This window comes from Erinaceus europaeus, chromosome 14, assembly GCF_950295315.1.
Source record: "Erinaceus europaeus chromosome 14, mEriEur2.1, whole genome shotgun sequence".
Taxonomy (NCBI): Eukaryota; Metazoa; Chordata; class Mammalia; order Eulipotyphla; family Erinaceidae; genus Erinaceus; species Erinaceus europaeus.
This window is the reverse complement of record NC_080175.1, coordinates 3,317,118-3,328,378: the sequence shown is the minus strand read 5'-3', so window position 1 is coordinate 3,328,378 and position 11,261 is coordinate 3,317,118. Positions and strand designations below refer to the sequence as shown.

At 59.8% G+C, this 11,261-nt stretch overlaps 1 protein-coding gene across 1 annotated transcript; it reads right to left on the bottom strand.

Moving 5' to 3' along the window:
• Positions 1–57: 57 nt before the first annotated feature.
• On the bottom strand, positions 58–10,397 carry UROS (uroporphyrinogen III synthase). Its single transcript, XM_060171094.1, has 8 exons — positions 10,235–10,397; positions 9,560–9,643; positions 8,535–8,628; positions 7,658–7,732; positions 3,620–3,694; positions 1,299–1,379; positions 477–562; positions 58–324 (listed from the first exon to the last, which is right to left on the bottom strand). The coding sequence occupies exons 1-8, from the start codon at positions 10,295–10,297 to the stop codon at positions 73–75; spliced, it is 810 nt and encodes a 269-aa protein (XP_060027077.1). The 5' UTR covers positions 10,298–10,397; the 3' UTR covers positions 58–72.
• Between the last annotated feature and the right edge of the window lie 864 nt (positions 10,398–11,261).

The window sequence follows — 11,261 nt, the reverse complement described above, 5'->3', positions numbered from 1 at the left end:
TCTCTCCTGCTGACAAAGGGAACAGACAGCTGTGTCTGCTGTGTGCTGCTGAGTGAGCTTCCTTCTGGCCCATCAGGCAGTGGGTGTCGGGAGGGGGAGCAGCCCTGGGAGCCGGGCCACCCTCGGGTGACCTCTCACACGGAGTCCACACTGTTGCGGGCAGAGGAAGGGGTGCTGGGAGCCCCTCAGGGAGGTGGGGTAGCCGCCCTGCCCTCCCCGTCTGACCTTGATCTGCTGGACACGGGGCCCCGCCAGCTCCTGGATGTGCTGGAGGCTGTAGGCAATGCCAGAGGGGCTGAAGAAGGCGATGCTGGCGGGAACGCCCTGTGGAGGCAGGACGGTGGGCACAGGCCGACCCCACGAGGCCTCACAGCCGTGCCCCCTGCCAGTCCCCGGGATGGAGCTCGGAAAGGCCGGGTCTCCAGAGTAACCCGGGGAGCTGGACCCCACGTCCCAGAGCCCCCTCGCCCAGGCACCTGATGGGCGCAGTAGCTGCTCAGGCTGGCCTGGAGGCTGGGGTGAGGGCCGGTGCCGTACACGGTGATGGGCTCCAGGGGGATGCCTGGGCACAAGCAGAACCAGGAGGGCCTTGAGCTTCCTGGGGCACAGCAGGCCACCCGCAGTGGGGCTCAGGTCGCTGAGCAAGCAGGAGCTGGCGGCAGCGGGGAGAAGGAGGTCTGGGCAGCTCCTGGGTGCTCGCTTGGGCTTCTGGGGCTGCACCATGACCCTGGGGCCAGGGAACCCCGCCAGATGGACCCTCAGGCAAACTGCAGGACATGGTTTGAAGGGGCGCTGAGCCTGTCCACGGCTGACCCACGTGGCATTCCGTCTGAGGCTGGGCGTTCAGAGCACCAGTGGGGTCGGCAGGGGCGGCCACCCTGCTGTGGCTCCCTGGGGGAGCAGGCCACTAAGACCCACTCTCAGGACGGCGGGGTGGGGCGGGGCACCTCCCGGTGTCACGATTAGGAAGGGTCTGGGGACGCCCCTGAGTCAGCGTGGGCAGGCTGGCAGTCCCCAACCCCTCGAGGACCCCCGGTCCCTGACCAGCCATGGGTGGGCCCAGCATGGGGGGCAGTCCCCACAGCCCCAGGGGGGAGGAGGAGGTCTCTGAGCCCAGTTCCCTGCACGGACCCTGTCCCAGGGACCCCCTCTCCCCCTGCAAGGGAAGGATCCCAGACTCTGCCCTGGAGGGCAGCCAGCGTGGGAAGCAGAGCGAAAGTAAGGGCAGCGGCCAGCACCCCACGCGGGAAGGGGAGCCCCAACCCCCCGCCCACCCAGCCCGCTTCCCCTGCCGTCACCTCTGTTCCTGAGCACCGTGGGCAGCACTTCTCTCTTGAGGGTCCCGCAGGGAAACAGGAGGGGCAGCGCCGGCGGCTCCCCTGAGGACGGCAGGAACTGAGGAAGGGCCGGGACCCGCTACCCCAGGCACGTGGTGGCTCCGAGGGGCTCGAGCAGCTGTGGCGGCCACCGTGCTGGAAGGACTCCTGTCCCCCACGCTAGGGACCCCACGCAGCAGCAGCCCCCCCTTTTTAATATGCATGTGATATTTTTTGTTTGTTTTTGACATTACCACCTGGGGCTTGGTGCTGGGCACTGCCAACCCACCACTCCTGGTGAGCTTTTCTCTCCCCTTTTACCTTCTATTTTACTGGCTAGGACAGAGAGAAATGGAGAGAGAGACACCTGCAGCCCTGCTTCACCACTCGCGAAGCTTCCCCTGCAGGGGGGGCCCAGGGGTTTGATCTGGGTTTGCGTGCCCTGTGACACCTGGCTCCCTCAGGTGTGCCACCGCTGCCCCTGCCAACTTCTCATAAAAACAACGACATCTGAGACCAGGCGGTGGCACACCTGGCTGAGAGCACATGTTACAGTGTGCAGGGACCCGGGTTCAAGGCCCCTGCCTGCACCTGCAGGGGGGAAGCTTCATGAGGGGTGGAGCATGCTGCAGGTGTCTCTCTCTTCCCCTCCCCTCTCTATTTCTGTCTCTAGCCAACATAAAAATAAATACATCTTAAAAGTTTTTTATTTCATGACAAAAAAAAAAAACAACAAAACTGCAGTAATGCCTGCCTGGGACTCTGAGTTCAAACTGTCTCCTAGTCATGAGATAACATGCTCCATGGAATACTACTCTGCAGTCAAAAATATAGTGTCCTTTGAGACAGAACGGATGGAACTGCAGGTGACTGTGCTTAGAGAAATACGAGGCGAAAGACAGCTACCAGATGGTTTCTCTCACCCGTGTGGAATGTAGAGAGCTGAAGCACTTAGGCTTGCAACAAACAAACAAACAAACAAACCCAGAAGTAAACAAACTACCTCTGAGACCTGGTGAGAACTCTGGTGGTTATCTCTGGGAGGGTGGGGACACAGATGTTCGGGGGTGAGTGTGGTGTGGAAGGACAGACAGCCCTCCACACAAGTTTACAGTCTTGTAAGCCGCTGATTATATAGATATAAAGGCTTTAAAACAACACCTCCGTTGTGTTCTTCCTCCCTTCCCAGCACTCCCGCTGGAGACTTTAACTGGCCCAAAGCCAGACCCCACATCCTGTTTCTTTCTTTCTTTCTTTTTTTTAATATTTACTTATTCCTTTTGTTGCCCTTGTTGTAGTTATTATTGTTGTTGTTATTGATGTCATCATTGTTGGACAGGACAGAGAGACATGGAGAGAGGAGGGGAAGACAGAGAGGGGGAGAGAAAGACAGACACCTGCAGACCTGCTTCACTGCCTGGGAAGCGACTCCCCTGCAGGTGGGGAGTCGGGGGTTCGAACCCGGATCCTTTGGCCGGTCGTTGCGCTTTGTGCCACGTGCGCTTAACCCGTCACATCCTGTTTCTGAAGCCTGCCTGACAGCCTGGGCTGGTCAGACGAGCTCCCCAACTTACAAGTTGTATTTATTTATTTTTATCATTATTACCATTATTATTGCCGTCAGAGCTATCGCTGGGGCTTGGCACTATGAATCCACTGGTCCTGGCGGCCACTGTTTTTTCCATTTTATTGGACAGGACAGAGGGAGATTGAGAGAGGAGGGGGAGACAGAGAGGGAGAGAGAGAGAGAGACACCTGCAGACCTGCTTCACTGCTTTTGAAGCCTCCCCCCTGCAGGTGGGGAGTGGGGGCTTGAACCTGGATCCTTGAGCTTAATACAAAGTGCACTGAACCAGGTGTGCCGCCGCCTAGCCCTCCAACCTGTGTTTAGGCTGACAAAGCCCTTCTCCCTCTCACTCAGCTGTCCCAGGTTTGCGGACCACCCTCTGAAGCTGTCAACCCCAGAATCACTTTAAGACACACTCCCACCCACCCCCCAAATTTGAGGTAAACACGCGCCCCCCCAGGGGCCCATTAAAGCTCTGGGTGTATACCGCCCACTGAGGAGGGAACCTGGGGCCTCCAGTCGGCCCTGGACCCAGAAGGGGAAGTTCTGAGGAGGAAGCAGGAGGCCACGGGCCGGCCCACCGCCACCCAGCCCACGGCAGGTGCGGCAGCTACGCGGCCTGGGTTCCAGGCGTCTCTGAAAGGCTGTGTCCTTTGAGACACGGTGAGGGTGGGCCGAGTCCCCGCGGAGGCTCCCCCGCCCCGGGCCTGCTTTGGGGAGACCCTTCTCTACGTACTGGAGCAGATGAACTCGGCCAGCTTCTCGGCGTTCCCGCAGCTCCCGCCCTGCGTGTCCAGGCCCATCTTATTCACTGGAGAACAAGGAGACACATTTCTTTCTCTCGTGTTGTTACTGTGCTGGCTTTTCGCCTGCGCAGTTCTGCTGCTCCTGGCGGACTTGCCTCCTCCGCCCTCTTAGAACTTTCAGACAGAGCTAGAAAGAGGAGAGACGCCACAGCACCGCCGGCCTGTCCACCCAGCTTCCCCCGGAGCCCTGCGTGAGGTCCCGCGCAGCAGCTGGGGTTTGAACCAGGGTCCTTGCAGAGTGAAGTCGCTACCGGGTGAGCCTTCTCCCAGCCTCTGTGATGGGGCTTCTCTGGCCTCGGGGTTCAGGCAGGGAGATCACAGGCCTCCTGCCAGACGTAAGGGTGCTGCGGCCCTCCTCAGACTCTGGGCCGTGTCTGCATGTGTCTGAGCCCGCCGAGCTCACCTCTGGGGGTTGGGGGGGGGGCTGCAGCCACATGGCAGGCGTCCGGAACACCAGGTTCGCCAGTCCCGCTGCTCTGTCTTCCCAGACCCTGGGGTGCCCCTGCTCCCTCCTCCCCCACCTTCCTCCCTGTTCCTTGGTGTCGGGGTGTGGGGGGGGGGGCAGAAGCATGGCCACAGCAGAAGGGCTGCTGCTTCTTTTCCCATAGTTTTTATCAGATAGGCAGAAATTGACAGGGGAGGGCAGGCAGAGAGGGAGAGAGACAGAGAGACACCTGCAGCCCTGCTTCACCACTCGCAAAGCTTTCCCCCTGCAGGTGGGGACCGGGGGCTTGAACCTGGGTCCTTGCGCACTGTGACATGTGCGCTCTACCAGGTGCGCCACTGCCTGGCCGCTGCCCACGTGGAGCCGGGCCTTGATCCTGAGCCCAAGTGTGGCAAGGTGTGCGCCCTATCACTGAGCTCTCGGGCCTCCCTGGGGCGCTCCAGCAGGGCTGTGTTCTTACTTATTTTTACCGTCAGGGATTCACAGCTCCAGGCTGATTTTTTTGGGGCAGAGAGAGAGGGAGAGACAGGTGGGAACCTGGGCAGCACAGGTGGCAGATCAGCCCCCCAGGCGAGCTACCCTGAGTCCTGGCTGCCGTCTGCAGGAGGCGTGAGCACCGCACAGCAGCACAGAGCAAGGAAGCCAGACGGACCCCTCGCTGTGGCCTGTGCCAGGTCAGGAAGGGTTCGTGGGGTGCCCTGGGCAGGCTGAAGGGGGCACTCCTGCCGCCACATTCTGGGTGGGGGCTGAGGAGCCACCTCTGTGACACCCCCTTCCCGCAGGGGGCAGGAGGTGGCCATCGGGCCGGGCCTTCCCCAGACCTGGGTGCTGTGCAGAAAGAAGGGCTCCCCGCCCCCGACACCTGGGTCAGGAATGTGGGACGCCCCCGACAGGCTGTGCACCTGGTTTAGCAGCCACCCGAGACGGGGCTTGGGGCGGCCCCCCACTGACGTGTGAATGGCACCACCTGTCCCCGGCTGGGAAGGGCCCAGGCATCTGTGAGGCGGCCGCATGGTGACCACCACCCACTCGGACACACCCAGAGCCGGCCACAAGGGCCAGTTACTCAGCCCTGGGAACTGCAGTCCCCCCACAAGCTCACGGGGACGGATCCTCTGGCCTGCGTGACCTGAGGGTGACAGCCTGTGCCGGAGAGGTGACCCTACAGACGGCCAGGCGGGGCCTGTGGAGGTGACCACCGTCACGGCAGCGAACGGTGCTGAGGTCTCGGAGGCGAAGTGGGCCGAGCAGGGCCGGGGAGGGGACTGAGCATAGGGCACAGGCTGGGTGACGCCCTGGTTCTCTCCCAGTAAGCAAAAGGGGAGGGGACAGGAGGCGGCACACTGGGTCAAGCGTGCATAACACTGAGTGCGAGGACCCGCACAAGGATCCGGGTTCAAGCCCCCGCTGCAAACCCGCAGGGGGACGCTCCTTTCTCCCCTGCTCTTGCAATTTCTCTGCCCTAGCCAAAAAGGGGAAAAAATGGCCACCGGGAGCAGTAGATTCATAGGACAGGCACTAAGCCCCAGCAATAACTCCAGAGGCAAAAAAAAAAAAAAACCCAAAAAAAACCCCGATCCTGAAAGCAGACCCCCAGAGGCGACGCCAGAGCTGCAGGAAGCCGGGCTCCCGCGAAACTAGACGGACGTCAGGGCAGCTGGCGAAGCTCACAGGGCCGCGGTGCAGAGGCGGTGGGTGGTGTGCCCAGCGGTGCTCTTGCTCTCACGGTGGCGGTGACAGAAGACGTTCGTGTCTGGGGGCGCGGGGACTCAGTTACTTCGGGATGGGCGGAGGCAAGTCGGCAACGTACCCTCAGAGGGGCCAGGAAACGCGGTCATTTACGTTCCCTTCAAGCGTAAACCATGCCACCACAGACATGAACAGAGAGAAACTACTTCGTGGGGCCGGGTGGAGGCACGCTTGGTTGAACGCACGTTACAGTGAGCAAGGACCCGGGTTCAAGCCCCCAGTCCCACCTGGAGGAGGAAAGCTTTACGAGTGGTGAAGCAGGGCTGCAGGTCTCTCTCCTTTGCCACAACGCTGCTCAGCTCTGGCGTACGGTGGGGCGGGGGACTGAACCTGGGGCTCTGGAACCTCAGGCAGGAGAGTCTGCAGGTGTCTCTCTATGTTCCCCTTCCTTTTCAATTTTTGGCTATCTCTAGCAAATAAAAAAGGTAACTAAGTAAAAAGATAAATCACTTCATTCCCCACACCTATGCACATCTAATCTTAGATACAGGTGCCCTGTCAGACTATTAAATGGGGAAAGGAAAGTCTCTTTAACAAATGGTGTTGGAAAAATTGGGTTGAAACATTCAAAAGAATGAAACTGAACCACTATATTTCACCAAACGCAAAAGTAAATTCCAAATGGATCAAGGACTTGGATATTAGACTAGAAACTATCAGATGACTAGAGGAAAATATTGGCAGAGTTCTTCTTCATCTAAATTTTAAAAGCATGCTCAATGAAATGAATTTAATTACGAGGAAGACTAAATAAAAAATAAACCAATGGGACTACATCAAATTAAATAGCTTCTTCACAGCAAAAGAAACCACCACCCAAACAAAGAGACCCCTTACAGAACAGGAGATCTTTATATGCCACATCAGATGAGAGGCTAATAACCAAAGTATAGAAAGAGGTCACTAAACTCAGCAACAAGAAAACAAATGACACCATCCAAAAATGGGGAAAAGATATGAACAGGACTATTTCTTCTTTCACCAAAGAAGAAATCCAAAAGGCCAACAAACACATGAAAAAATGTTCCAAGTCATTGATTGTCCGAGAAATGCAAATAAAGACAACAGTGAGATACCACTTAAAAAAAATATCACTTCATTTCTCCTAGAATAATGACTTTGGAGAGGTCATCGGGAAAAGGAGAGTGAGACAAAGGGCACAACCTTTTTCTTTACAAAGAAAAAAAAGGATTTTACTGTGAGAGAGAGGAGGGGAAAAAAGGCCCAATATGCTGCTCAGTGGCGGCACGTGGGGGGGCCCGGGTTGAACCCGGCAAGTCTGGGGTCTCCAGCACGTGAGCCTGGTGTGTCGCTGTGACACAGCCACAAACATTTAAAAAAGTCATCTTCTTACTTTTATGTGTGTGTGAGAGAGAGAGAGACCAGAGCACCACTCCGTTCTGACATGAGTGTCGTACCAGGGACTGAGCCTCTGTCCCCCACCGCAGCTGGCAGGCCGGGTGGCACCAGGGACTGAGCCTCTGTCCCCCACCGCAGCTGGCAGGCCGGGTGGCACCAGGGACTGAGCCTCTGTCCCCCACCGCAGCTGGCAGGCCGGGTGGCTCCCCTGCCGGGCTGTCTCCAAAGCTGGGGACTCTCCACCATCCGACTCCTTGAGATCAACTCCCGTGGAGTGCAGCGAGGGCAAGAACCGAGGAAGTCACACACTCTGGTCTTTCTCCTCACTCTGAAAATGCCGAGGGTGTTTCGGCCTAGGTGCCGGGACGCAACGCGGCGCTTCCCCCTGCAAACCTGCTCCGCCCCGACTGCTCACCTCGAGAGGCCGTAGCGTCTCCGACCACGTACACCGGCTTCGCGTTCCATCTGTCCTTCAGAGACCTGCTCCAGACTGTGAATGAAGCATGGCGGTCACCCGGGAGGCCACCCGGAACTCCACCGAGGCTGTCCGCCCGTCCCCGGCCCGCGGGTGACTCTCAGCCGACGACAGTGAGAGCAGCCGCGCGGACAGACGGACACCCTCTGAATACCGGTTTGTATTCTGCAGGCAGCGGAGGAGACATCACTGCCTAGGGTATTCGGTCTCGGCACAGGAGACATCTGAATGTGTGTTAGCAGGTGTGTTTGTGAGCGCTAAACAGTCGGGAACTAATCTGCACGGTGCTTTTAAAATGTCAAGAATCCAAGGGGCCGGGTGGTGGCGCAGTGGCTAAGGCACCAGAATCTCAAGCATGAGGTCCTGAGTTCAATCCCCGACAGCACATGTACCAGAGTGATATCTGGTTCTTTCTCTCCTCCTATCTTTCTCATGAATGAATAAATTCTTAAAAAAAAAAAGTTCCCCAAATGTCAAGAATCCAAGGGGCCGGGTGGTGGCGCACCGGGTTCAGCGCGCACAGCACGAAGAGCGAGGACCCGGTTCGAGCCCCCGGCTCCCCACCTGCACTGGGGTCCCTTCACAGGCGGTGAAGCAGGTCTGCAGGTGTCTGTCATTCTCTCCCCCTGTCTTCCTCTCCTCTCTCAATGTCTCTCTGTCCTATCAAAAAAAAAAAAAAAAAAAGGCCACAGGAGCAGTGGATTCGTAGTGCGGGCACTGAGCAGGAAACACCCTGCTCTGACTCTAACTCCGGGGGTCCTGGAGGATGGGGGCTCACTTCCTCCCCGCCCCCCGCAGCCTGGCCCAGCAGACCCACCTTCGCCGACGCCCCTCTGCAGACACAGCTCCGCTGCCTCCACCGCTCTGGGGCTGGTGAAGACGAGTCCCGCGTAGCTCTCGGGGCGAGACAGCTGCATGGGCGGCACCGGGCGCTTCTCAGTGGGGCCGCACCTCCCGGAGCCCCCCAGGCTCGCTGAGTGCATGGGGTTGGCCGGCCGCCCACCCAGCGTTCATCCTTCCATCCATCCGTCTGTCCTCCCATCCACCTAGCCACCGGCCACCCATCCATCTGCCCATCCACCCACCAGCACTCATCCCTCATCATCTGTCCCTTCCTCCCTCCCTCTCTCCCTCATCCGTCTATCCTCCCACCTGCCCATCATCTGCTCTTCCGGCCACTGTCCACCCGTCCTCCACCTGTCCACACACCGCCCCACGGCAAGGGAGAGCTGGGTGCCCGGCACTGCCCAGTCTCTAGGCACGCGCAGAAGAGGAGCAGGGGCGCCACTCGGCCGGGCCTGCCTCTGCCACACAGCTGGCACGCTCAGGGGTGCTGTCTGAGCCAGCACCAACAGCCCCATACCTGTGATGTCAGCCCCCCACCCCAACCACTGCTCAAGCAGAGACGCTCAGAGGGGCTCCCCGCGAGGCTGGTGGTGTGCAGTGCGCCACGGGGCGCCCCGTGCTAAGGGTCCCCAGAAGGCCACCTGGCAGGGGACTGGGTGCTGCTGGCACAGGGGCCGCACGCAGAGCCTTTACTCCGGAGCTTCCGGAAGGCCTACGGGGCTCGGCTCTGCCTCTGTTCACCCCTGGGCGCAAGTCCCAGCGCTGCCTGCGGTTTGCAGCAGGGCGGGACAGTCCCAGGGGGGCCTGGGCGCCCAGAGGAGGCCAGCAGGGCGGGCTAGACGGGGCGGGGCAGCAGATAAGTGCCTAGGCTCTCAGGTCAGGGGCCCACCGGGGCGGCTGGAGGCTCCCAGGGCCACAGAGCTGATGCCGGCTGGCTTGGCTGGAGGTTTGGGGGTGACTGGGGGCTTGGACCCCCTCAGCCCCAGCGGGACTCACCTTCTCGGAGAGAGCGGGCAGAGACAGAAACTCGAAGGACAGTGCGGGGATCAGAGTGGCTTCCAGCCCGCACAGGCCCAGCTCCTGCGGTCAGATGAGAGTAGCCTGAGGACAACGGGCGCAGACCCGGGCACAGGGCAGGCGCGTCTGACAGCCCCCCGCCCTGCCCCAGCCAGCTGTGCCGACCCTACCCTGACTGACAGCCCCCCCGCCCTGCCCCAGCCAGCTGTGCCGACCCCTACCCTGACTGACAGCCCCCCCGCCCTGCCCCAGCCAGCTGTGCCGACCCCTACCCTGACAGCCCCCCGCCCGCCCCAGCCAGCTGTGCCGACCCCTACCCTGACAGCCCCCCGCCCCGCCCCAGCCAGCTGTGCCGACCCCTACCCTGACTGACAGCCCCCCGCCCGCCCCAGCCAGCTGTGCCGACCCCTACCCTGACAGCCCCCCGCCCCGCCCCAGCCAGCTGTGCCGACCCCTACCCTGACTGACAGCCCCCCCGCCCTGCCCCAGCCAGCTGTGCTGACCCCTACCCTGACTGACAGCCCCCCGCCCTGCCCCAGCCAGCTGTGCTGACCCCTACCCTGACTGACAGCCCCCCGCCCTGCCCCAGCCAGCTGTGCCGACCCCTACCCTGACAGCCCCCCGCCCGCCCCAGCCAGCTGTGCCGACTCCTACCCTGACGTAGGGGTCCTGCCCTCCCTCGTCCTCCTTTGGGTCTCTCAGCAGAAGGACTTTCATCGTCTGGACTGGCTGCCCTCCGTCTTCGTCTCCCGCAGTGACAGATGAGAAAGGGCCTGAGTGAGACCCGCCTCTCCCGACGCCTGTGGGGCGGGGAGTGGGGACGGGCATCGGGAGCGGCTCCCACCTCTGCCCTGCACAGCCTGATAAGGCCCAGGGACAGGGTGCTGGGTCCCGACAGCGCTGGGGGGTGGCTGAGGGCCGTGGGGGAAGCCGGTGCCAGACGGGAGCTGGAGACCAGAGCAGGGCCGGCTGAGCTGAATCACACAGGGGCTCACTGGCTGCCAGCCTTCCTAGGTAGTAGGTCAGGGTGGTTATTTTATTATTTAGTCATGAGAAAGACAGGAGGAGAGAGAAAGAACCAGACATCACTTTGGTATGTGTGCTGCCGGGGACTGAATTCAGGACCTCGTGCTTGAGATTCTGATGCTTTCTCCACTGTGCCACCACCCGGACCACAGGATGGTTTTTTTGTTTGGTTTTTTTACCAAAGCACTGCTCAGCTCTGGCTTATGGTGGTGCAGGGGATTGAACCTGGGACTTTGGAGCCTCAGGCATGAGAATCACTTTGCATAACCATTATGCTGTCTAGCCCTGCCCCAGGATGGTTATTTAAAAAAATATATTATTTAATATTCTATTTAGTATATTTTAGTGAGAGAAAGAGAGAGAAAGGGGTGGAGAGAGAGAGGGGAAGAAAGGCAGAAAGACCAGTGGAGCCCTGCTCAGCTCTGGCTGATGGTGGTACTGGGGGTTGAACCTGGGACCTCAGAGCCTCACGCAGCAGTCTTGAAGAACCCTTACGCCGCCTTCCCTAGCCCTAAATATCACTTATTTATGTAATTACTTTGGATAGAGACAGAAGTGGAGAAGAAAGGGAGAGGGACAGGGACATCTGTAATGCTGCTTCATAGTTCTTGAAGCTTCCCCTCACCGGTGGGGACCAGGGGCTTGCACCCAGGTC

Coding starts and splice junctions, on each gene's coding strand:
- UROS (XM_060171094.1), bottom strand. CDS start 10,297: ATGAAAGTCCTTCTGCTGAGAGACCCAAAGGAGGACGAGGGAGGGCAG. Junction 9,644..10,234: donor GGCAGGACCCCTACGTCAGG/GTAGGAGTCGGC, acceptor ATCTGACCGCAG/GAGCTGGGCCTGTGCGGGCT. Junction 563..1,298: donor CACGGTGCTCAGGAACAGAG/GTGACGGCAGGG, acceptor GCTTGTGCCCAG/GCATCCCCCTGGAGCCCATC.